Source organism: Camelus dromedarius, chromosome 7 (assembly GCF_036321535.1).
Source record: "Camelus dromedarius isolate mCamDro1 chromosome 7, mCamDro1.pat, whole genome shotgun sequence".
Classification (NCBI taxonomy): Eukaryota; Metazoa; Chordata; class Mammalia; order Artiodactyla; family Camelidae; genus Camelus; species Camelus dromedarius.
The window spans coordinates 40,702,284-40,727,338 of NC_087442.1; the positions used below are offsets into that span (position 1 = coordinate 40,702,284).

At 40.3% G+C, this 25,055-nt stretch overlaps 2 protein-coding genes across 6 annotated transcripts in view; both read left to right on the forward strand.

Annotated features, from left to right (window-relative positions):
* The first annotated feature begins 7,509 nt into the window (after window positions 1–7,509).
* Window positions 7,510–15,532, forward strand: GGCT (gamma-glutamylcyclotransferase). The gene is made up of 5 exons (XM_010988041.3): window positions 7,510–7,621; window positions 7,742–7,906; window positions 12,034–12,179; window positions 13,152–13,287; window positions 14,427–15,532. Exons 2-5 carry the CDS (start codon window positions 7,766–7,768, stop codon window positions 14,568–14,570), a joined length of 567 nt encoding a protein of 188 aa, XP_010986343.1. The 5' UTR covers window positions 7,510–7,621; window positions 7,742–7,765; the 3' UTR covers window positions 14,571–15,532.
* An 8,480-nt stretch (window positions 15,533–24,012) lies between these two features.
* NOD1 (nucleotide binding oligomerization domain containing 1) overlaps window positions 24,013–25,055 on the forward strand; it is a 55,996-nt gene continuing 54,953 nt past the window's right edge. The window contains exon 1 of one of the 5 annotated variants that reach the window (XR_010381626.1): window positions 24,013–24,598. The gene's annotated coding sequence lies outside the window, so the exon portion shown is untranslated. The remainder of the gene's footprint in view (window positions 24,599–25,055) is intronic. The other 4 variants (XM_031455126.2, XM_064487478.1, XM_031455125.2 and 1 more) reach the window with 4 other exon arrangements.

The window sequence follows — 25,055 nt, forward strand, 5'->3', positions numbered from 1 at the left end:
ACCCACAGGAAGCTTAGAGAATGACTTACTGAAGCAAGTTTCTTCTCTATACACAAAACATACCTATTTCTCCCATGAATACTGTTCATGGTCAGTGAGCCATTTGAGTTTCTGTTACTCAGCTGTATAGAGTGTCTGTTGTCTTCTCAGCCAATAAGCGTTTAACAAAGACAATAAGTAGAGATGCCTTTTGGTAGCTCTATTATTGGGATGTGTTGTACCCATGTGAAAGCAGAAAATAATGAAGAAGAAAAAAGGTTGACACCAGCACTAGATCAGCTCTTCTGGAAAGATTTTTAAATACCTAGAGTTGTATTCTAGTCAAGTAAACCAGCTTCATTTGAGTGTAAGTTTCTGAGAAGAGTTAATTATCAGTTAAATATTGTTGAATAGACGAAAACATGAATCCTGGGAACATTAATTGAGCAGAGAACTCAAGCATAGTTCTCACTTTCCGAAAATGTTTCCAAATGCTTAAACCAGGCCTCCTTCCAAAGCCAGGCTTCTTATGGCGACTTAAGAAGAGCTTGGATCTCATCTAATTACTATACATGATATTAAGAATTTACTGTGTTTAAATTTCTTTCTAGGAAGAAAAGAATGAGGTCTATCATCAAGGGAAACATTGGGATTTTCATTTAAATAAATTACATTCTAAAGTGTTATTACTTATATTACTCCTCTTACTAACAGTAAAAAACGTAAAGCAAATTTGCTTTTTACATTTTAATTTCAGCTGAATTTAAAGTGTTACAAATAACAAGGACATGTAAGCTGAGAAAACGAATATATTACGATGCAATTTGTCAGACTTTAACCTTAACAGTAGTCAGTCTTGAGAATGGTACCTCTGGATCTAATGTTCCTACGGGAAATGGCATGGAGATAGCTGAATTGTTATATTTCCAGGACCTTCTGGAAGTGATTTAAGGTTGGCAGTAGGGTCTAGCATGTCATTGTCCTAGAACATATGCGTGGCCTTCTTCAAAACCAGATTAGGGAAATATTCTGGTTCTTGTATCTATGGACATCTCAAAGGGCAAAGAGGGAGCATCCAGATAGGCACCGCGAGATCCTGCAGCTTTGGGCCTCACGGGATGAGATCATATCCTCCCACAGAGCAAGGCTGACTTGATCTGGCCTAATTATCTGATTGATGTGTTGAGAGATAGACCTACTTGGAAATATATTTGCTGATTCAGTTTTCTCTTTAGGCAATTTATTTAGTCATTGCCCTCTTTTTATCCTTGTGACATTAGATCTCTGGATATTGACTTAAAATTCCATAAGAGATGAATTTAATAATAAATGTATTTTTAAATAATAAAAATTATACAAGAATACATGTTCAAATAGGCAAAAAAAAAAAAAAAAGAATACAGAATGAAAAGATAGTAGTTTTTTGTTCAACTTGTTCCCATTCCACTTCCATTTCCCTTCCCACTTCCATTTCCCTTCCCACAGGTAAGCACCATTAACAGTTTGATGTGGGCCTTTCCAAAGTGTATAGTTGTAGATACAAACATAGAGATATCAAAGGAGACCATTTACCCACACACTAAATGATAAACTTTATTGAAACTGCTTTTCAGGGTTAATCTCAAAACCAGAATACAGATTACCTGTCAAATTACTGAGAAATTATTGCCTCATGAAATTTTACTATTTTTCCCCCAAAGCATTTTGGATTTAACATATTCTGGCATGCTTCCCTGTCATGTGTCAGACCATAAGCTGAGAGGCAATATAAATACCACCACGGCTAATAAAATTTACACAGGATTCCGTATGTTAAAGCATTAGTATAGATTTTAAAATCTTCCATTAGCGCTGAAGTGCCTCTCAGTAAGTCAAGGGAACCTGGAAAAAAATAATAGAGGGAAAAAGATCTGGGAGCCTGTGCAAAGGGTAGGGAGCTTCTGCCTCTGGTTGAATCGCTCAGCAAGGATTGTTATTGACCTCCGCTGGGGTCAGCACTGCAGGCGTACAGAAATAAAAGGTGTGGTCCCTGCCCACAGTGGGCTTACTATCAACTGAGAAATCAGACCAGACAGACAGAATGGGGTCAAATAACAGAGGCTTGCACAAGAGCTTGAACTTGAAAAAGTGATAAACAGCAGGCAGCCTCTAAAGGTTTCTGCGCAAAGGAGTGACACAATAAAAACAAACTGAAAGACTATGACTCCGCTCCTTGGCATCCCTTCATTGCCACCCCCCACCCCCCACCCCCGGCCCCGTAACTACTGCTGCAGTTCAGGCTTTCACGCCCTTGCCTGTTGCAGTGAACTTGTATCCAGCCTCCTCCCTCCCTTCCTCCCTCCCAGGTCAGCCTAGACACAGCCACAAGAACACAAGTTTCCAAAGGTACGGGAGAGCCCCTCTCTGCTCAAAAGTAAAAAATGTCTCCCCTTTGACCACCAAAGAGTCTGAACTTTTGAGTGCAAAATTCAGGGCCCTCCCATAAACTATGCTAAATGTCCAGACTTATCTCCCATTTCCTGATATAAATCCATTGCTCTATTGCAATTGAACTACTTACCAATCCCCAGACCCACTTCTGTCCTGTCTTCATGTGTTTCACACCCTTACCCCATCTCCAGAGAAAAACAGAGTCAGGGAAACCAGCCAGGAGGCTGTTGCAGTCAACCAGGTGTGCGATCAAGACACTAGGCAGAGGGAGGGGAGTGTGGGAATGCAGCGGAGGGTGAGAACAAGGGAGTAGCCACAGATCATACCTATTAATTGGATGCAGGATTGGAAAGAGAGCAGAGATCAGTCAGAGGTAACTCATTTTACGTTTTAGGCAGTGACAGAATTTTCAATAACTGCTTACACCACATCCTTGTAGTTGTTGGAGGTTGGTGTTTATTTCATACTGCCGGTGTAACCTGGGACCACCTATAATTGATAATGATTTCTCTCTTCCTTAGGTCACTAACATATTTAATTAAAATAATACAGGCAGGGCAAAATATTTTGGGAGCTAGAAGTCTTCAAGACACACTCTAAAATATTATTCTGGGATTAAACATGCTGCTTCCCACATGATGTATTTATACTTAATAAGAATCTTTTACTTCATAAGCAGAGTGGTTTGGAGTAAAAGAGGTATGAGATTATCTAGTGAAAACCAGACCTTGGTAACTGGATCTTGGTAACAGCTCCAGACTCAGATTTCTCTAATCTCCTGTCTCCCCTTAGGCTGTGGTCTACTCTCTGTCACTCAGTCACCTTCCTCTTCTCATTCTGTCTGTGTCAACGTGGCTGAGACCAGCTCAGAATGTTACAAGCTACAGTCTAGGCATCCACAGAGTAACCTAATCCTTTCAGACTCAAGTTTAAATTCTCACAGAAGAAAACTAGAATTAGCAGGTTCCTTTTTTTTTTTTTATTAAGAATTTTATTTTACTGTAGTACTTAGAACCCACAGTCAGTCAGACAGTCATCATCTGTCTCATAAGAGATGTGAGGTATCCTGGGGAGGGGTGGGAGTGCCTTCCCCAGGGGGACTGAAGGTGGCACTGGCCCTCGTTCATTCACTTTCTGTGTCTTGTGATTTACTTAATTTGCTTGGTTAAGTGGATTTCCAGAGAACTAACTAATTCTCACAAAGATTTCTGCAAAGAACTAGACTGAAGCTTGCAAGCGCAAGAAAAGAAAAAGGAAAGGGACAGAGCTGATATTTCTAACTTTGGAACAAGCTTTTCTCACCTCCATAATGACATAAAAATGATGATCTAATACGATTTTACCAAGTTAGCTAGAAAATGGAAATTTGCATGACTATTTGAAATAGGATTTTTATACCATATGATATCACTCATATGTGGAATTAAAAAAAAAGACACTAATGAACTCATCTACAAAATAGAAACAAACTTGCAGACAGTAAACAATCTTATGGTTACCTGGGGAGAGGGAGTGAAGGGGATAAATTTGGAAGTTTGAGATTTGCAAATGTTAACCACTATATAAAAAAATAGATAAAAAACAAATTTCTTCTGTATAGCACAGGCAACTATATTCAACATCTTGTAATTACCTTTAATGAAAAAGAATATGTAAATTAATATATGTATATATGCATGACTGGGACATTGTGCTGTACACCAGAAATTGCCACATTGTGACTGACTATACTTCAATTAAAAAAAGAGATTAAAAAAAAAGAAATATGGATTTTTATCCACTATTATTTATAATTAATTTTGCTCTACACTTCTGTTTTGCATTGACATGACAGTTAAAATACTCATTTCTAAAATTCCAATTTTGTGGATATTACATCATATATTTTTGATATATATTATTATATATGTAGTGTGTGTGCTCAAAAATTTTAATGATACAACAAAAGACTTTAAGTCTACTGGATTAAAAGACGGCATTTGGAAGAAATCTGACCAATTCATTATCCTTATTATCAACTGACCAAATGCTAGTATTATTATTTCATAATATCCTTATAAATAAGATAGAGATTGTACTTGAAAGTGAGTTATTAATAACCAGTTATATATCAAGACCATGAGGGCTTTACAATTTGAGAAATTTAGGAAGCAACACCCAGCAATGACTCTAGACTCAGACTGCTTAATCTCTGCTTCAGTCATCGCTAACTACAACCTGGGGCAAGTTAGTTAACCTACTGCATCTCAGTTTCCTCAACTGTCAAGTAAGGAGAATATTAGTAGTTTCTGCACAGAGCCATTTTCAGGGTTGAATGAGCTCATATATGTACGAATTTAGACTAGTGCCTGGCATTTAATAAGCACTCAGTGAATGTTAACTAATGTTAACCAGGCTTTGGTTAAATGTGATAACAACAAAAACTCTTGCTGTCTGCTGCCTCTTGTTGGCCAACAGGGGTCAGTACATTGCAGTCTACATGGGGAAGCTAAATAAACTGCTTCATGGGGGTAGAAAAAATTTTCAGTGTTTAAGGAAACATCAATGCTTCACTTCCGAAAATTTTCACAAAACGGTATTGAGAAAAATCAGTCACCATAAAATTAAGCAATCAGTGAGAAGTATAAGAAAAGAAGTCAAATACCTTAAAAAATCATTAAATAATAAATTCATTTTAAATGTCTAAAAGCAGTTTAAACCACAGAAGGACATTTTAAAAAGTAGTGCTCCGAAGCAGAGATCTTGGGAATTCATGCTGCATTAGACTGCTATCTTGCCAAGAAAAGCAACTTGCTCACTGAAATGACCAAATATGTATGTCAAGTTCTGCCTTGATGTTTGGGGAGCAGGAGAGGGTCTGAACCTTCCTATCTGCAGATTATATAACAATAAAGTTACTGCTTATTGAGTGCTCCTATATGTCAAGTGCTTTACAAATATCACCATTTTTCTTTTTATTCTTTTTACTTTTTAACATGAAAGTGTTCAAATATATAGAAAAATAGAATAAGTATCCATATACACACTCAGTTTAATGTTGAACACTTTTCATATTTTAATTCTTCTGAATTCTTTACAAATGTAGATATCAAATGTTTTAGCCCTAAATCCACTAATATGTGTGTCTAAAAAGAGACATTTTTCTACATAAGCACGATGCCATTATCAGATCTATACAAAATTGTCTAATATCATCTCATGTTCTAGTCTGTATTCAGATTTCTTCACTTGTCCCCCAAATATCTTTTATATCTGGTTTATTAAACCAGGATCAAAGACAAACCATTGCATTTGGTTATTTTGTTTCTTAGGTTTCTTTTAATTAAAACAGCCCTCCCTCAGTACTGCTTTATTCTTTTTTTTTTTTTTCTCTTTTTTATGACACTGAGTTAATTTAAGAGACAACCATTTGTTCTGCACGATATCTCAGCATTTGTTCTGGAGTTTTCTAATTATTTCCTTCTATCTTTGTAGTTTTTGCTTGATTATACTGAGGTTAAAGATTTTTGGAAACAATACTTCACAAATGATGCTGGTGCTTCTTATTGTACCACATCAGGGGACACATAATGGCAGATTGGTCCAATTTTAGAGATGATAAGATCAATCTAGGTTAAGGTGGGAGGGGACCAGATTTCTTCATTGTGGTTTTCCCCTGATTACTGGCAAGTAATCCCTGGGGGACAATTTGTCTTTATGTGAATATCCTGTTCTCTATCTCACTTTTACCAATTGGTTTCATTGATGACCCTGGCATGAATCAATTATTTTTAGGGAATGCAAAATGGTGAATTTCTAATTCTGTCATTCATTTTTACATTATTTAGCTGGCATACTTTTGTAAAGAGAAGTTTCCTCATCAGCTGGGGCCATTTGGTTACCCTGAAATACAGCTGCAACTAGAAAAGCAGGAAAAATGTTTATTTTCTTAAATCACCACTTTTTGGAGTAAAGAGTTCATGTAATAGTCACTACCAGCAGTATGGCAAAGGAAGTTTTAAAAAATTGTTGTATTTTACATTTGGTTTACTCTTCTGGGGAAATGAATTTTATATGCTTGACATTTTAAAGCAGTTGCGGTTATTATTTTTGATGCTCAAATTGTTCTAACTTTGGCCAGTAGGCATTCCTTCAAGCCGGCTTCTGCGTCCTTTTCAAACGACCTTGTTTTTTAATACCTCCTGACTTTCTGTCACAAGATGTTCCAAATGCTCCTATTATTTCCCAGCGCTTGACCTGGCATCAGCCATTTCTCCAAGGAGCTCTAGTACCTTTTAGTAGGAAGTGGTAGAGATCAAAATCTGGGTGCCAAGTATAGTCATTGTTTCTAGGACCTGGGTTCATATTAACGGTTTCATTTCGTGTTAATAACATAGAGTTTTTATGTCATTGTTATTATCCTTCTTTATATTTACTCTGGAGCTTTTGCACCTAATAACATTTAACAAAATTACTTTTAATACTTACTCCAATCCTATGAGGCAGGGGAATCACACTTTATGTTATATAACTTGTGATCAAGTTATGTTATGATTTCTATTTTAAAAGGAGGAAACGGAGTTGAGAGGTACCCGAGGTGTCCAGTAAACAGCAGCGTCGGGATTTGACCGGACACACTACTTCCATCAGGGAAGGGAGCCCCTGACACTCACAATAGCTTTTCCAGGAAGACAAGGGTGCTTAGTAAAGGTCTCAGGGAGACGATCAGGGCTAAGGGTGCGGGAACCAGCGTGTGGGGTGAACAGACCGGTCCTGACTCCTCCAAACCCAGAGGGCAAGAAGCGGGAGAGCTGCCAGATGAGAGTACCGTCTGGTGTCAGGGGCGTGGCCAGAGCCGCGGTTTCCCCTCACATCTGCTGAAAACTCCCTCAAGAGCACACACAGCCAGGGAACCACACACGCTCCACCCAAAGGTGAGAAAGCCGATCTAGGACCGGCGCGCCAAGACCTTGAAACAGAGCTTGCAGGACCTGACCCCCACCCCGCGTAGTGCCCGCCCACCCGCCAATCAGAGGGAACCTTGAGGACAAGGGCGGGATAACTGAGAAGCGTATTCAATGAGGAATCAGCCCCCGGTCGACTCAGGGCAGAGTATTACAGAGTCCAAGCAGCGAGCAAAGAGAAGAGGGTGAGCTGACCAATCAGAGGGGGGCAACTCACAGCGTTGAGTCCTGGCAACCTATCAGCAAAGTGCTCCCAGCCGACTCACCTGGTACCAGCTTCCCGCCTTTCCCCTAACCTCGGGTGCGGCGGCGCCGCGGTCCCTGTACTGGTCATCGGCCACCGCGCTGTGCTCATCGTCCTCTCCTCACACTTCTGCTACCGACCCTAGGTCCGTGCAGACGTCCGGTGGGACATGGCGAACGTGAGCGGCGAGGCCCTCCGGAACCAGGAAGAGGAGAGTTTTCTCTACTTCGCCTACGGCAGCAACCTGCTGACGGAGCGGATCCACCTTCGAAACCCCTCCGCCGCGTTCTGCTGCGTGGCCTGCCTGCAGGTCAGTGCTCCCTGCCCGGCCGCTGCGACGTCCTGTGCCGCCTCTGCAGACGAGGGGGTCAGGATTTCGAGAAGTCTCTTTCTCAGGACCGCGCGTCGGCAGCACTGGGCCAGGAATGCAGCTCTTTCTGATCAGAGCACATCAGGTCCCCTGCAGGACCCAGGCCGCCCCACTGGCCCTTGGTTCTATGCTGGACACCTGCTGAGCGGTGCTGTGCCTCCCGCACCTGTGCCTCCCAGGCTGCCCTGAGCTCCCCTTCCTGATATGCCCACCAGCTGCTGGTTCTGCCCAGATCCCACCTCCTCTCTGGTGTCCTCTGACTTGGGGACATCAGCACAGAATCCATTCGGTTGGTCCCTCTGAGAAGCCATTTCTGCCCCAAGACAGGGAATCAGAATGCTTTCTGTTCTGTACCTAACTTTGCTCCAGGACTTGTCGCCTGGTTTTTGTAAAAACCCGTTTCCCTGCCTTTTGTTCCAGATCTGAGAGAGCCTGAAAGCTGGAGCCCTGTCTTATTTATAGTAAGGGCTGTGCTCAGTTAAGTCAAGAGGCTGAATGAACCATCGCGCACCTTGGTAAAAATCAGTGCGCTCAGTACAGTCCATTTATTCCTTTAGCACATATTCTTACAGCACTTAACCTGCAGACACAAAGATAACGCAGTTAAGTTCTCTACTTTCAGGACCTCCCAGTCTATAGGAGAGACAAGCAAACAAAGTACATACAAAGCCTTCTGACATTATTGAACCAGACAAACATGGTCTCTGCTATTGTTGTCAGGGTTCTTAGTTGCAAGCAACAGAAGCGGCTGATTTAAGCAGAAAAAGAATGTGTTGAAAGGCCGCTGAAGAGCTCACAGAATGACCAGGAAGGTAGGACCACAAAGCTGACAAAACAGACAGGCATAAAGGGAGCTGTAGCACAACCGGTATCAGACAGAACCAGCCCAGGAGGCTGCTGCTGCACCACCGCTGAACTTGGTAAGCATGGACCCTGCATCCAGCGTCGCCTGCTCTGGACCCTGCCTGCCACTGCCACTACTCCCTGCGGTTCCTGAAACCCAAATGTGGCCGCCACCACCAGGGTGGAGTTTCTGCTGTCCTGGGTCACTAGCTTCTAATTCGGAGCCCTAGGTGGGTGTTCTGACTGGCTGTCTTGGCCATGTACCCATGCCCTGACTTCAAGCAAAGCTGGGAGAACCAACTTCTGGCATTTGAAATTTCAAAAATGGGAGGTGGGCTCTGGCACTTTCTACTCCCCAAACTCATAAGGTAAGGAATTCTCCAAATGTGGGAAAGAAGTTCAGATGTTTATAGTTGGGATGAAGTGAAGAGCTATCAAACAAACGATTATTCAGTCACAAATATGGTTGGTCTTAAAAGGAAACACGTTGCACCTTCCTCTCAATTTTGCTCTGAACCTAAAACTGCTCTGAAAAAAAAGCTCCCCCCTTTTTTAAAGGAGACACATAGGATGCTATCGGAGTATATGACTTGGGGACCCAACCTAGCCAGGATGCTCAGTAAAACCATTCCTGAAAATGTGATTTTTAAGCTGAGATCTAAATGACTGGGGAGAGGGGAGGAGCAAACAAGTAGAAGGAATAGAAGGTACAAAAGACCTCGGGAAAGAAAAAGCCTGGATCTTCTAGCTAGCGTGGCTGGAATTTAGTGTGTGAGGAGGATGTAGCGTGGGGACCAGAGAGGTCGGGAAGGGCCACATGTTACAGGACCACAGAAGCCAAAGAAGACGTGGGTTTTTATCTTGAAAGCAGTGAGAAGACCTCGGCCGAATTTAGGCAAATGAAATGCCAGATTTACATCTTTGAAAGCTCATTCTGGTTGCTGTGGAAAATGGATTGGAAAGATGTTGGGAGCTCAGTTAGGAAGTTTTTGTAGTAGTCCACACTAAAGATGATGGTACCTTGGAGTGGTAGCCATGGGCGGTAAGTGAGTTTGGGAGATACTTAGGAGAGAACAATGTTAAGCCTTGGTGACTGTGAAAGGAGGAGGAGATAATGGCGATGACTAAGGTTTTTGATGCAGTGATAGTGGATGCATGGTATCAATGTGGATGATGGTGATGTTTGTAAAGAGAAGAGGAGAATTAGGTTGGGAGTGAAAAAAAAAAATCAGGCTCAGTTTGGGCATATAGTTGGCCCTTGAACAGTGGTCAAGGTCAGTGGTGCCGACCTTTCGCCCAGCCGAAAATCCGAGAACTGCCATCTCTGCTTCAAAAACAAAAGAGTTGATAAAAGACTCACCCAAGGGTGGGAAGCTGGAATAGTTTGGATAGAATCAAGGCTCAAGTCCTAGTTCTTTTGATTCCACATATTCTCTTTTTCAATCTCTAATCGAACACAAGCTTTTCCATGTACTTAGTTTTAATTTAATGATCTGTAAAATGAAATTGCAGGTACTATATTTATTTTAAAAATTCATGTATAAGTGGACCCATGCAGTGCAAACCCGTGTTGTTCAAGGGTCAGCTGAACTGAGTTTGAGATGCTAATTATATATCCAAGGGAGCAGAAAAATATTAGTGAACATTTATTAAGTGCTCACTATGTTCTAAGCACTTTTGAAGCTCAGAAGAGTGATCTGTGCTGGATTAAAAGATGACTGGAATACTGGATGGTATTTGAAGCCACTGGAGGGGATGAGATTGTATTGAGCAAATTGCTGAACAGAGAAAAGGACCTAAACTGAGCTCTTAGAAACTGCAACATTTAAAGATCAGGTAGCAAATGAGGAGTTGGCAAAATGAATAGAGGAGATCTAGGAACAGTGTAAAAGCCAGAAAGGAGACAGATCAAGACAGGGAGGCTAACTATGTCAGAAGCAGCTGAGGAGTAGAACAAGACAAGGAATGAAAATTCCTAGTTCCCAGTGGGGTTGTGACTTTTATCAGACCTCCTGGTGTCTTGCCAGGGATCCTTGGTCCAAGAACATCTAACATACCAGTTGAAGGTACTGGCCACTTGAACTGAGCTTTTTTTGTGAGATTGCTGACAGGTTTTTTAAAAAATAAAGGTGACAGAGATCAAATGTAAACTTTAGGTTTATTATCTGGTTCAACCTTTTTTATTTTATCATTAAGGAAACTTAAGCTCTGGAAAGATGGAAAGAAATCTTCCTAAACCAAAGAGCCAAGAAGGATTTTTAATCTTCCTAGCTTAGCCCTTTGATTACCCATCTCTGTGAGGGAAGAATCGTAAAGTTGAAACCTTGACTCCATTACTTATTAGTTGTGAGACCTTAGGCAAGTTGGTTAATCTTTTTAAGCCACAGTTTTTCTTTCTGTTAAATGGGTATAACAAAGTTGTTGACAGGATTAAAAAAATGAAAGCCCATATAAAGCTCATAGTACAGGAGGGAGGGTATAGCTCAGTGGTTGAGCACATGGTTAGCATGCACAAGGTCCTGGGTTCAATCCCCAGTGCCTCCATAATAAATAAATAAATAAATCGAATTACTTCCCCCCTCAAAAAGAAAAAAAAAAAAAAGAAGAAGAAGAAGCTCATAGTACAGTGTATAGAACCCAGTAATTTTCCAGTAAGCGTTAGCTGCTCCTATGATACAGATATATTAGTACAATTCATGAATATGAATATTAGGTTAAGTTCATAAGTATACAAATGCCAGCTCCCTTAGGGCAAACACAGTGATATATGCTAGCAGGGTGCTCTTACATACAGACAAGTAGAAAGAATGTCATAACCCTTTTGTAGCCATCACCCAGCTTCAACAATTATGTACACTATGATTGCTTCTAGGTTAAAATCTTTGTGTATGTAAGTAGACTGCAAGATCATTTTCAAAAATGAAAATAGTTGTGTTAAGGCATTGGGATTATGGAGTTTATTTTCCCCCTTAAACCTCTTGTTTATGCATGTACCATCTCAGCATACATTTTATTTTTAAAGAAAACTATGAAAAAATACAGTCTGTGAGAGTTGGGTCCTTGTTTGTTTATCTTTGTATTTTCCATAGCTTCTTATGCCTAGAAGGAACTCAAGGTTTATGTTTTAATTGCATACAGTTCAAGGTAAATCTTTTTTTTTATTTTGAGGAGGGCAGTTTTGGTTCAAGTGGATATTGATGATTTCACTTTGGTTTCTTTTGTAGGATTTTAAGCTTGACTTTGGCAATTCCCAAGGCAAAACAAGTGAAACTTGGCACGGAGGTATAGCCACCGTTTTTGAAAGTCCTGGTGATGAAGTATGGGGAGTCGTATGGAAAATGAACAAAAGCAACTTAAGTTCTCTGGATACGTAGGTGGCTTCTAATTATATATTAAATAATCACTGATTTAGAAAGGGGATCATGTGCAAGGATGTACATATATGTGTTGGTTTTTCAAAACCATATACTGAGGACGTATTCTTTGTATTTTAAAGTTACCCTAAAAGGTGTAATGTTCATTTCCCAAAAAGAAAAGCCTAGAAAGGTCACACTTTCTGACTGAGATTTGGAGAGGTGTTTGTAGTAATCTCTTCTATAATAGATGAAAGTCCTTATTTTTATTATGTTTCATTTTTTTAAAGTAGCTTTGTAGTTTCATATTGTGAAAAGGCATGAAGAGTTTTTATAATTGTTATATACTTTTATTGATTTCAAAAGCAGTTCAGTTTTTATTAGAGCCAATTTTTAAAAAAAATAATTCTTTAAGGTGGCAGTTGAATCATTAAAAAAGTAATAATGAGTTGTAAAAACTTTAAAACACATTAGAAATGCTCTGATGCTTTTTACAACTAGAACACAAGGATTATGTGGCAGAGCATTTAATACAAAGAAAGTTGGCAGAAAAATGTAGGATTTGAGAAGAGCAGACAAGCATCTGACACGCTTGATACTTTAGGTCACTTGCAAACGGGAATGAGCCTTCCTCTCCGGGTGTATAGTCTTTTCTCTGGCTGGCTGTTCTCTTGCTGTCAGAACACACAGTCCAGTTTTTGTAGCCTGGAGATTAATGTTTCAGGGTTATACATCTTGAATCAAGTACACTGATTTATGTTTTTAGAAAGCATAAACGTAGAGATCTGTTAGAAGTATATGAAGTAATGTCTTAAGCTTTCTAACTGAAATGCTAAGCTTACTTTGGATGTGGTAGTGTTTACAGTATGTTCTCCTCTGTCCCAGAATCCACAGGGAGCAGGTATAGCCATACACAAGTAAAAATTTTAATCCCGTAAACTAATTTGGCTAAGTCAAGTATGACTAAAATTTGACTGTTCTGGTTTCAGGCAAGAAGGGGTTAAAAGTGGAACATATGTCCCAATAGAAGTTAATGTTTCTACTCAAGAAGGAAAAGAAATAACCTGTCGAAGTTATCAGATGAAAAATTATCAGAGCGTTCCTCCATCACCCCAGTATAAAAAGGTATCTTTTTAAACTTACTGCTTGCAAAAGACTTGTGGTGATTCCTCATTAGCTTTTACTGAGCCAAACTAAGGAATATCTTGTTTTCAAAAGGCTTTGTGTGTTTGTGATTCTACATGAACAATTCATTTTACTGAAAATGTTTTTTAGTGCAAAAATGGTAGTTATTTACTGGAAGTGCAAATTCAAAAATGTTCAGATTTATTCATAATGATAGAACTATGTTCCTAAAACTTTATTTAAAAAAAAGCTTTTAGAAATGTATTTGAGTCATAATTCTAGACATGTTTTTTCTTTCTTAAAGTAGAAAATATGAATATGAACAGGAATGTATTTTTTGATAGGTTTATCCTACGCCTTTGCTTTTGTCATTGTTTTTCTTCCTCACAAAACGGTATTTCAGTGAACATCAAGATTCATTTTATAGGGAAGAAAATATATTTCCTACTGCTGAAATGTTTTCCATTTCTAGATGGAGAGAGAAAAAAAGAGTCACACTGCTTTTAAAAATCAGGGAAGCCACTCCTGCAAGCACAGGAAAAGAATTCAGGACAGAGAGCCCAACATCCCTTTTCAGAAACCCAAACTTAGGTACTTGTTGGCAGGGCCCATCAGGACATGACACTCAGAGAGGGTGACCCAGTTCCTGGGCCTAATCTGGAATTTTCTAATACGGAACCTAGAGGAATTCTCCTGGGATGGATCTGGGAAGTACCATTGAACACAGATGCTGTGTGTTCCCTCATGTCTAACTCAGAGGTAGACTCCAGGATTGAAGTAAAACTGCTCCCTGGAAACTTAAAAGAAAATTTTTTTTGAAAAGTGGTGTTTGTTTCTTAAAAGATCATGCAGATTCTGTATAAGTTTTTATCTTAATGGAAAAAGACTTTAAATCAGATTATTGAGTACAGTTGATATCCCGTAAGAATGGATCGTGTGGCTCTGAAAGCTCCCTGCGCCTTCATGCTCGTTGTGAGAGGACTGGCTCGCTCGCTGTTTCGTTCTATAAATTGTTTATTCTAGAATTATCTAAAAGCTAATATTTCACACTTTGATACTTCAAATACAGCTGTGGTATACTAAATTAAATTATGTTCCTAACTAAAGGAGGGCTTCTTGTTTATTTTAACTATTTCTAGGTCATTTGCATGGGTGCAAAAGAGAATGGTTTGCCACTGGAGTATCAAAAGAAGTTAAATGCAGTAGAACCAAATGACTACAAAGGAAAGCTCTCAGAAGAAATTGAAGACATGATCAAAAAGGGGGAAACAAAAACTCACTAAGACATAATAGATATGCTCATATATTTTTAAACTTTAGAACAGGGACCTGGGATATCTCTCTGTTTAATGCATTTTTAACAGTGCTCTGAAGGGAGATCTCACTTGGGCGAATCCTGTTCTCAGACTATAAAAAGAAACCGGGTTAGAAGTTAGACCATTGAAAAGGGGGCCATGAAGCACGGGAATGCACGACACGGAGATGTGAGTACTTCTGTGAACCCTTAAAGTTATTTTATTGAGTTGATCTGACATGTATTTTTGCTCTGTGACAAAGGATAGATTTGCAGCTTAATGGTGGTGCTGGTGAATCACTCTGCTCTGGGATTTTTTAGTCTGCTTCATAAGAGCAAGCAAGCTGCAGAGACAGCTGATAATAAAATTTGACAAATTTAAAAGATGGCATACTGTTCTTAGAGGAATAAATGTATTTGTGGTTTAGCCTGTATTCCCTACTGAAATACTACATTTTATTTTGTTAGAGAGACTCATAAACGTCACACATACTGGGTCTGGCCTTGGCCATGTCCAGTCTATGCTAGAGGATTATCGCCCAAACTGTGGAACCAGACAGCCTAGTATCGATCGTCAGTTCCACTACCTTCCAGCTGGGAAGCTTTGGGTTCTTTGACCGTGCCTCAGTCTCCTTGCTTGCAGATGGAGGCCAGCCCAGATAACCCATGTCTTAGGATTGTTTTAAGGAATAAATATATGTAATAAGCTTAGAACAGAGCCTGGGCTATAGTAAGTATTAGCAATCATTATTGTTCCTATTGAAGAATTTGGTTGGTACAGAGCCATCCTTGGAACAGGATTTTAAAGTAGAAGAATCAAGACGATGAGGGGAAAGTGTTTCCTGGAAGCTAAAATTTTATTTGGCTTATCAAGAAATGGTCATCCTCTTACTTATTGAATAAATGGAAGAAAGAAGAGTCATGAATAAAACAACACTGGTTATCAAAAAATCTCATGTCTCTGTGAAATGCGGTGACCTGGACCTTCAAAACAGGCTATTAGAATGAGAGTGAACTAGGTACAGGAGCGAAAAATAAAGATTTGGTTTTCACTCTTGGGAAAAAGGACCGAAGGACTTTTCAGCTACAGCTGCAATTCTGTCGTGAGGCTGAAGCACAGACTACAGGTTAGACCATGTTTTATAGCTATTATGCCTCACTCTTTTCAAGTATACCCTTAAATATTCCAGTTTTCTTCAGTTCTTAACTCCTCCCAAGAAGACCAGGTTTGTCGGTGACCCGGAACCTAGTTATGGTGATACAGTGAGCAAGACTCAGTTTGGCTGTAGATACTAAAAATTAAATATTACTCTAATCTCTCTCTCTCCTACCTAGTGACAACTTTCACTGAAGAAATTTAAAACATTAACAATAAAACCTTCATGTTGGCCTTTTAACAAAAATCTGTTAGTTATAACTTTTTCCAGTCGTTTTCAAGGTGTCCCAGCAAATGTCATCTGTAAGGAATTTCCATTTCTACCAGAGATTTTGACCCTCTAACCACAATACAAGCAGCTCCTGGATACTTCATAGCAAACATAGTTTTTGAAAAGCATTTCTGGGCTTGCAAGAAAACAAGGAAAATCTTCAAGCTGTGCCAGTCCCTCTCCCACAAAGAGAAAGAAGCTAAACTGAACTGAAAGTCTAGACGGTAATGGCCCTGGTGTCCTTGACAAGAATAGCCCCAGAATTAGATGATTAACTCTTGAGCGTTCCTGCTACAGGACAGGAAAACAACCTGAGATTTCTGTATGAAACCAGAACCTGTGAAGAGCACTAAATGGTCCCCAGTTAGTAAGCCTGGTGGCTCCCAGCAGAGGCAGGCATAAATCCCCTCTGAAAAAAAGCAATCCTAATTCAGGTCCTCAGGATTTCCACTTAAAAATTTAAAAGATAATCATAAGGAAAATGATACACTATGAGTGAGAACAGAAAAAAGCAATTTAGTTCTGCAAAGTTTTAAGATCCTGAAATGATCAGAAACAATATGAAATAAGTATATTTGGAGACTTTGGCTTCTGGGAAGATGGAGTAGACATATTCTTCCCAATACCTTTTGTTGAGTGCAGCTGAAATCTCTCAACAGTACATATAAAACAAGCAGACTAGCTAGGGACCTCGGGACCCTAGGCATGACGTGGTGCTGAATTCTCTGGGTTTTCTTTTGCCTTGTACATCTCAGACTTGCAGCTGAAGAAGCCAGCAGCCTGAAAGCACCAATGAGCATGAGCACAGACAAAAAACAAAACAACAGCAACAAACAAGAAAAGCCTCTCTAGGCAAAGGGCTGTGAAAGGGACACTCTAGCAAGATAAAACTTTGAGAGGGTAAGTGCTTTACCCCAGAACCCAGCCAAACACCGCAGAGAAAAACTGTAGAACCCCCACCTCCGCCCAAGCCAGCAAAAGGTCAAGAGGGGAGTCTAGACTTCCACCCTTGCCAGGTTGTAACAAGGCACTCTAACCCCGTCCCCCACCGTCACCCCACTGTTGGGGTAGTGTCAGAAAAGCTCAAGTAGGGAGCCACCCGGCAGTAACAATCTCCCCTCCCCAGCAGAGTCAGTGGAGACCCTGTACTTACACCCCCTCTGGCAGTAACGGGGTGCCCCTCCCCATCCCTGCTGGGGTGGGGTCAGAGGAGGCCAAGTGGCAGATTAGGACTTTAATCACCACCCAGTGGGAACAAAGCCACCCTTCCCTGTGGTGTCAGTGAAGGCCTGTAGGAGGCAGTAGTGAGGCATTCCTACTCCTCCTAGCCAAGGAGGTATTGTATCAGTGGAGAGGAAGTTGAAACTCCTACCTCTGCTGAGCAGTAACAAGGGGCACCCTCCCCTGGGTTACAACAGAAGCTGAGTGGGAACCCGGACTTCCACCTCCACTTAGCAGTATTGCGGTGGTGCCCCTTACCCTTCTCTGCTGGGTGGCTTCAGAGTAAGCCAGCTAAAGTAGAAGATTTCAGTAAGATCCAGAGTCTCATAATTTCCAAAACGTCCAGATGTCAATTGAAAAACTACTTGTCATTTGAAGAACCAGGAAGATCTCAAACTAAATGAAGAAAGACAATCAGCTGATGCCAAAACAGACCATGACAGGTGTGTTAGAATTGTCTGACAAAGATTGTAAAGCAGACATCATAAAAAATACTTTCGTGAACAATGAAGAACAGGCTTGGAGCACGTGAAAATGCAGAAATTCTCAGCAAAGAAACAGAAGATCCCAGATGGAAATTTTAGAACCGAAAAATATAATAACTGAAATTAAAAACTCAATGGATGGGTCCAACAGCAGATTGGAGGGCACAGAGGAAAGAACCAGTGAACTGGGAAATAGAACAATAGAGATTGAACAGTAGAGAGAAAACAGACTGAAAAAAATTAACAGAGCCTCAGGGACCTGTGGGTCTGTAACAGAAGATCTAACATTTGCGTCACGGGAGTCTCAGAGAGACAGGAGAGAGGGCAGGCTGAAAAACTACCCCAAAGATAATGGCTTAAAGATCCTGAATTTGGCAAAAGCCACAAACTGACAGATTGAAGAAGCTCAGTGAAGCCGTGACAGTTTCATGTGATTTAACCTAACAGTGTCCTTGTATTGTTCTCTTTAAGGATCTCACTGGCTTATTTTACAGTGAATGGTTATAGTTCTGTTTATGATCATTCAACCTTGGGTGTGAGGACATGAAGGATGGAGCAGACTTCTGCATACATCATAGAAACTTCTTTCTACAGATTATTTTTCTCTCGTTAAAAAAAAAAATAAAACTGAAGCTGAAAAAAAAAAAATCTCCCAGGTTTGTGGGTGGGATCAGCGATTGTGTACAAAAAACTGCCCAGCGCAATGCCTGGTATACAGCTGTTGCCTGATAAAATAGTAGTTAGTATTACAATTTAAAGCTGAGTGAACCCCAAACATCAACCCAAAGAAATCCACACCAGACACATTATAGTCAAACTTCTGAAAACTAAAGATAAATAATGAAAGCAGCGAGGGAGAAATGACACCTTTCCTATGGGAGAAAAACAATTCAAGTGATGCCAGATTTCTCCTCAGAAGCCATGGAGGCCAGAAGGAAGTGGCACACCTTTCAAGTGCTGAGAGAAAAATACCGCCCACCCAGAATCCAGTGAAAACAGCCTTTGAGAATGAAGGGGAAAGCAAGACATTCTTAGATGAAGGAAAACTAGGAAAATTTGTTGCCAGCAGACTTACCCTAAATGGCTGAAGAAAGTTCTCTTAACAGAAGGAAAATGCTAACAGAAGGAAAATGCTAAAAGAAGGAAAATGCTAAAAGAAGGAAGTGTGAAATATCAGAAAGGGAAAAATAACATGGGAAGCAAAAGTATGGATAAATGCAATGGACACTCCTTCTCTCGGGTTTCCTACGTAATGGTTGAGGCAACAATTACCATGCTGTGTGCGTTCTGGTTCTAAATATATGTAGAATTAATACTTAAAGACAATTACATTATAAAAAGGGAAAAGTAAACAGAAGTAAGGTTTCTGCACTTCATTTGAACTAACTGGTAAAATGACACCAGTAGACTGAAAAATTATATGTAATATATATTCTATATGTGCATATAATATGAGCAACAATTTTAAAAGGTATGCAAAGCGATACACTTAAAAAGACCACAGGTAAATAAAAATGGAATTCTAAAAAATGTTCAGTTAACCCACAGGAAGACAGAAACAAGACAACAGAAATGAAAGAACAGAAAACAAAAAATAAAATGGCAAACTTAAACCCTAACATAGCAATGAGCACACTCAGCATAAATGATCTCAATACACCAATTAAAACACAGAAACTGGCAGAGTGGATTAAAAACATGACCCAACCTTATGGTGGGTACAAGAAACTCACTTCAACTATAAACAACTTGGAAAGTAAAAACAGTTTGGAAGTAAAAGAATGGAAACAGATATATGATGCAAACATTAATCAAACGGAAGAATGAGTGGCTTTATTAATATTAGATAAAGTAGATTTCAGAACCAAGAAAATAACCAGAGATGAAGAAGGGCATTGTAGTAACCCTTACCAATTCATTTTGTGAAGCTAGTGAAGCTAGTGTTACCCTGATACCAGAACCAGACAGACAATAGAAAAAAAAAAAAAAAACACCAAAATAAACCTACAAAGGTATATCCCTCATGAATACCAATACAAACATCCTTAACAAAATACTAGCAAACAGAATTCAGCAATACATAAAAAGAATTATATACTGTGACCGAGTGGGGATTATTCCAGAGCTGTAAGGCTGGTTCAATACTTGAAAATCAAAGTAATCTGCTGTATTTTATCAAAAGTCGTGTGATCGTATCAGTTGAGGCATAAAAGTGTTTGGCACAATTCAACACCCATTCATACTATGACAGTCCCAGAAAACTAGGAACAGAGGGGAACTTCAAGAATTTGATAAAGAGCGTCTATAAAATAGTTACAGCTAAGATTATACTTAATAGTAAAAGACTGAGTGCTTTCCCCTTAAAACCGGGGACAAGGCAGGGATGCCTGCTCCAACCTCTCTTATTCAAAATAGTGCTGGCAGTTCTAGCCAGTGTAATGAGGCAAAAAAAGGAAATGAAAGGCACATAAATTGGAAAGAAATCAATGAAACAGTCCCTCTTTACGGATGACATGTTATCTACATAGAAAATCCCTAGGAATCTACAAAAAAAAGAAAAGTATCCCTTTTAGAACCAAGAAGTGAGTTCAGCAAGGTCATAGGATGCAAGATAAATGCACAAAAATCAGTTGTATTTCTATAATGCTAGAACACTTGGACACTAAATTTTAAAATATAATACCATTCACAATTTTTTTAGACTGACTTTTAAAATTATGATTAAATTCACATAACATAAAATTAACTATTTTAAAGTGAACAATTCAGTAGCGTTTAATACACTCACAATGTTGTCCAACCGTCACTATTTACTTCCAGTACATTTACATCCACCCCTACTCAGAAGGAAACCACATATCCATTCTCCCCTCCCCCATTCCCTGGCAACTACCAGTCTGCTTTCTGCCTCTATGGATCTACCTATTCTGGATATTTCATATAAAAGGACTCATACAATATGTGACCTTTAGTGTCTGACTTCTCTCATTCAACATAATATCTTTGAAGCTCATCAATATTGTAGCACATAGCAATACTACTCTTTTGTGGCTGTTTAGTACTCCATTGTGTATATTTACAACAATTTGTTTATCTATCCATTGATGGACATTTGGATTGTTTTTACCTTTGACCATTGCGAATAATGCTGCTGTGAAAATGTGTGTACATTTGTTTTTGAGTACCTCTTTTCAATTATTTTGTGTTTATGCCTAGGGGTGGAATTGCTGGGTCACATGGTAATTCTATGTTTAACTTTTTGAGGAACAATCAAACTGTTTCCCATGCTGGCTGAACTATTTTAGATTCTTACCAGAAATGCATACAATTTTTTTTAAAGGAAATGCTTAACTGTAAATTTAACAAAACATGTGTGAGACTTGTATACTGAAAACTACAAAACACTGATGAAAGGAATCAAAGATCTAAATAAATGGAGAGGCACACCATGTTCACAGTTTGGAAGTCTCAACATAATAAAATGTCAGTTCTCTTCAATACAGGTTTTATACAATTCTTATCAAAATTTCAGGAAGATTATTTTTCTAAAATTTATATAGAAAGGCAAAGGAACTAGACTAGGTAAAGCAATTTTGAAAAAGAAGAATAAAATGGTAGGAATTGATAGTATGGTATTGGCTGAAGGATGAACACACAGATCAATGGAACAGGACAGAGAACCCAGAAATAGACTCACACAAAGGTGCAAAGGTAATTTAATGGAGGAAAGATAGCTTTTTCAACAATGATGCTGGAGCAGCAATTGGATATTTGTAGGCAAAAATAATAATTTAAAATATTAACCTTAACTCAAGCCGCATTCAAAAATTAACCTAAAATGAATCCTGGGCTTAAATGTCTGACATAAAACTATACAACTTTTAGAGAAAAAATGAGAAATTATATGATACCCAGGGCTTTTCAAAGAGTTCTTAGACTTGATACCAAAAGCATGATCTTTACAAGGAAAAATTGATAAACTAGACTAGACTTCATCAAAATTAAAAATGTTTGCTCTGTGGAAGATTCTGTTAAGAGAATGAAAAAACAAGCTTGGAGTGGGAGAAAATATTTGCAAACCACATATCTAACAAGGCTAGTATCTAGAATATATAAAGAACTCTCAAAACTCAACTGTAAACAAGCAAACAATCCAATTAATAAATGAATGAGACATGGAGAGACATTTCACCCAAGAAGAGACACAGATGGTAAATAAGCACTTGAAAAAATGTTCAGCATCAAATGCTGATGAGGGTGCTATGAAACTGGATCACTTACACACTGCTGATGGGAATGTAAAATGGTCCAGCCACCGTGGAAAACAGTTTGGCAGTTTCTTAAGAAACTAAATTTGCAACTACCATATATAACCTAGCAGTTGCACTCCTGGGCATTTATGAGAAAAGAAAACTTATGTTCACATATAAACCTGTAGATTGATGTCTATAGCTGCTTTATTCATAATAGCCAAAAACTGGAAAAAATCCAAATGTCCTTTACCATATGAATGGTTAAACAAACTGTGGTATCCCTGTGGGATGGAATACTACTTAGCAATAAAAAGGAAAGAATTTTTTAAGATAATATCTTTTATTTGTATTTTTTTTGGAGGGGGGAGGTAATTAGGTTTATTTATTTTTTAATGGAGGTCCTGGGGATTGAACCCAGGACCTTGTGCATGCTAAGCATGCACTCGGCCACTGAGCTATACCCTCCCTCCATATAACATTCCTGAAATGACATTTTATAGAAATGGGAAACAGATTAGTGGTTGCCAGGGGTTAAGGAGCGGGTGGTGTGATGTAACAGGGCAAAGTATTAGGGATCTTTGTAGGGGTGGAAATGTTCTGTATCTTGACTATCAGTGCCAGCATACTGGTTCTATAAGATGTTACTATGAAGGGAAATTGGGTTAAGGGTACAAGGATCTTTCTGCATTATTTCTTACAGCTGCATCTGAATTTACAATTATTTCAAAGTTAAAAGTTTAATTAAAAACAAAAATAACTATGTATGATTTTTTTAATGATAGAATCAGAGAACAGGAGACTATTAAAGATGACCAAGAAAATTAAAAATAGAAAAAAACACTTAGAAAATAAATATATTATTGTTGAAATCAGGAACTTAAATGCATAGTGTGTTGGTTTCCTACTTCTGCTGGAACAAGTTACCACAAACTTAGTAGCTTAAAACAACACAAATTTATTGTCTCATGGTCTGGAGGTCAGAAGTCTGAAATGGGTCTCACTGGGCTAAAATCAGTCTCAGCAGGACTGCCTTCCTTCTGGAGGCTCTAGTGGAGAATCCATACCCTTGCCTTTTCCAGCTTTTAGAAGCCACCCTCGTTTAGTTACTCATCCCTCCATTCCTCCATCTTCAGAACCAGCAACATCAGGCCAAATCCTTCTCAGGCTGTTAACTCTTAGCTCCCCTTCTTCTACCTCCCTCTTCCACTAATAAGGACCCTTGCAATTACATTGGGCCCATACCAATAATCCGTGATAATCTTCCCATCTCAGGGTCAGCTGATTGGCATCCTTAATTCCATCTGCTACTTTAATTCTCCTTTGCCACGTTCACAGGTTCCAGGTGTAAGACCTGAACATCATGGGGGGAACGGAGGGGGAGGAGAGTATAATTACTGCCTAGCAGATGGGTAACACAGCGGATTCAAATATCAACAAAATGAAGAATGGAAAGACAGAACTCAAGAAGTTACTCAGAATGCAGGCAGAGAAACAAGATGTGGAAAATATGTGAGTTTAAAAGGCATGGGAGATAAAAATTCAGAATCCTAGAAGAAAAGAAAAATTGTGTAATTTTTCTACCAGAGCTCAGGTAAGTGTAAACCGGAGGAATTCGGATCTTTAGCGTCTCCATTTTGGTGCTTACAAGTTTGCCCATTATATCCCATCAACTGTAGGTTTGCAAAGTTTCACTTTTGAGTTGTGAACAAACTTTTCTCAGAAGGCAGCCTTTGATGGTAATTTAAATATTCATGAGCATATGTGGTCACACGATTGAATGTACTTTAGTGTGAGTGTGGCAACTTATTTACAGCATCATCATGACTTATGTAGATCTTTCTCGTTTAAAACGTTTTTAAAAAAAGATTTTATTTGTGTATTAACATGTTAAAAACCCCCTTACAGGTCATTACCGCCTACTGTATGGAATATAAAATGTACACTGCCAAGAACAGGTTTAAGGGCACAAAGAAAAGCTTAGATTTTAAAAAGTATAAATCCAAGTATATGCTCAGCTGTAGAAGGTTTGATTCCGTTGAGTTAACTTTTCATTGGGAAGCAGGTGTCACGTTTTAACAGAGTTTCACCCTCGTGCTCAGGCGCTGCCTCCGGTTGCGCATGCTGGGTTCGCACTCTCAGGAGGACGGGCCTGGGCTCGCGGCGGCCGTGGCCGAGCTGGCGCCGCCGGTTCCCAACGCGTCACCCCTGGGCGAGATCTCAGGCCTGCCGCTCGGCCCTGCGCGGTGCCCTGGCCGCTCTGCTCGGGGCGGGACCGCCGCTCCCGGCTGCTCCGGGCCACTTTCTGCGCGCTGCCTCTCCCGGCGTTAGCGGCGGGCGAGGCGAGATCGCAGCGGCTGCGGATTCCGCCTCACCCGCCACTCCCTCCCGAGCCCGGCCTCGGCCTCTTCCCGCAGCCCACAGGGCTCGGAGCCCGTCCGGAGGGGTGAGGTCAACTTCGCGGTCGGGCCAACCAGTTCCCGTTCCGGGCGGGCGGGCGGGCAGGCGCTGCGGCCGCCCTCGCCCTGCTCCTGGCGCTCCCCGGCCCTCGCGCCCCCGGCTTTGGCTCCGGCTCCGGCTCCGGCTCCGGCTCCCCCTCCCCGCTGCTGTGAGCTCTGCACACCTGGCGGCCAAGTAAGTCCTAGCGGCGGGGGCGGGTCGCGCGGGGCGCAAGTTCTCTGGGGTTCCGGGCGCCACGAGCGAGGAGGCCAGGGAGGCGGCGAACTGCGAGTGGGTGGATTTCAGAGCTGTCCTGGAGGAGCTCCGGGTGGAACAGGGCAGAGAAACCTGGCAGTTTGAGAAGTGCCATGAAAGTTCAGAAGGGTAAAGTTCAGCATCTAGCGAATCGTTTATCCCACGGTGGTCCAGGCAAGGCTTCTCAGTCCTGCCTGCACCTTAGAATCATCTGGGGCGCTTTTAAAATTCAGGTGCCCAGGCTAGCTCTATCAGACTCCCTGGGGATGGGACCCAGGCCCCTGTATCGGTTAAACTCCCCAGCTGATTCCATTGTGTAGCCAGGGTTGGGCACTAATGACCAAAGGGTGGCTGCCAAGAGAAGGTGGAAAGGCAGGGCCTTGATGGAGTCCAGCCT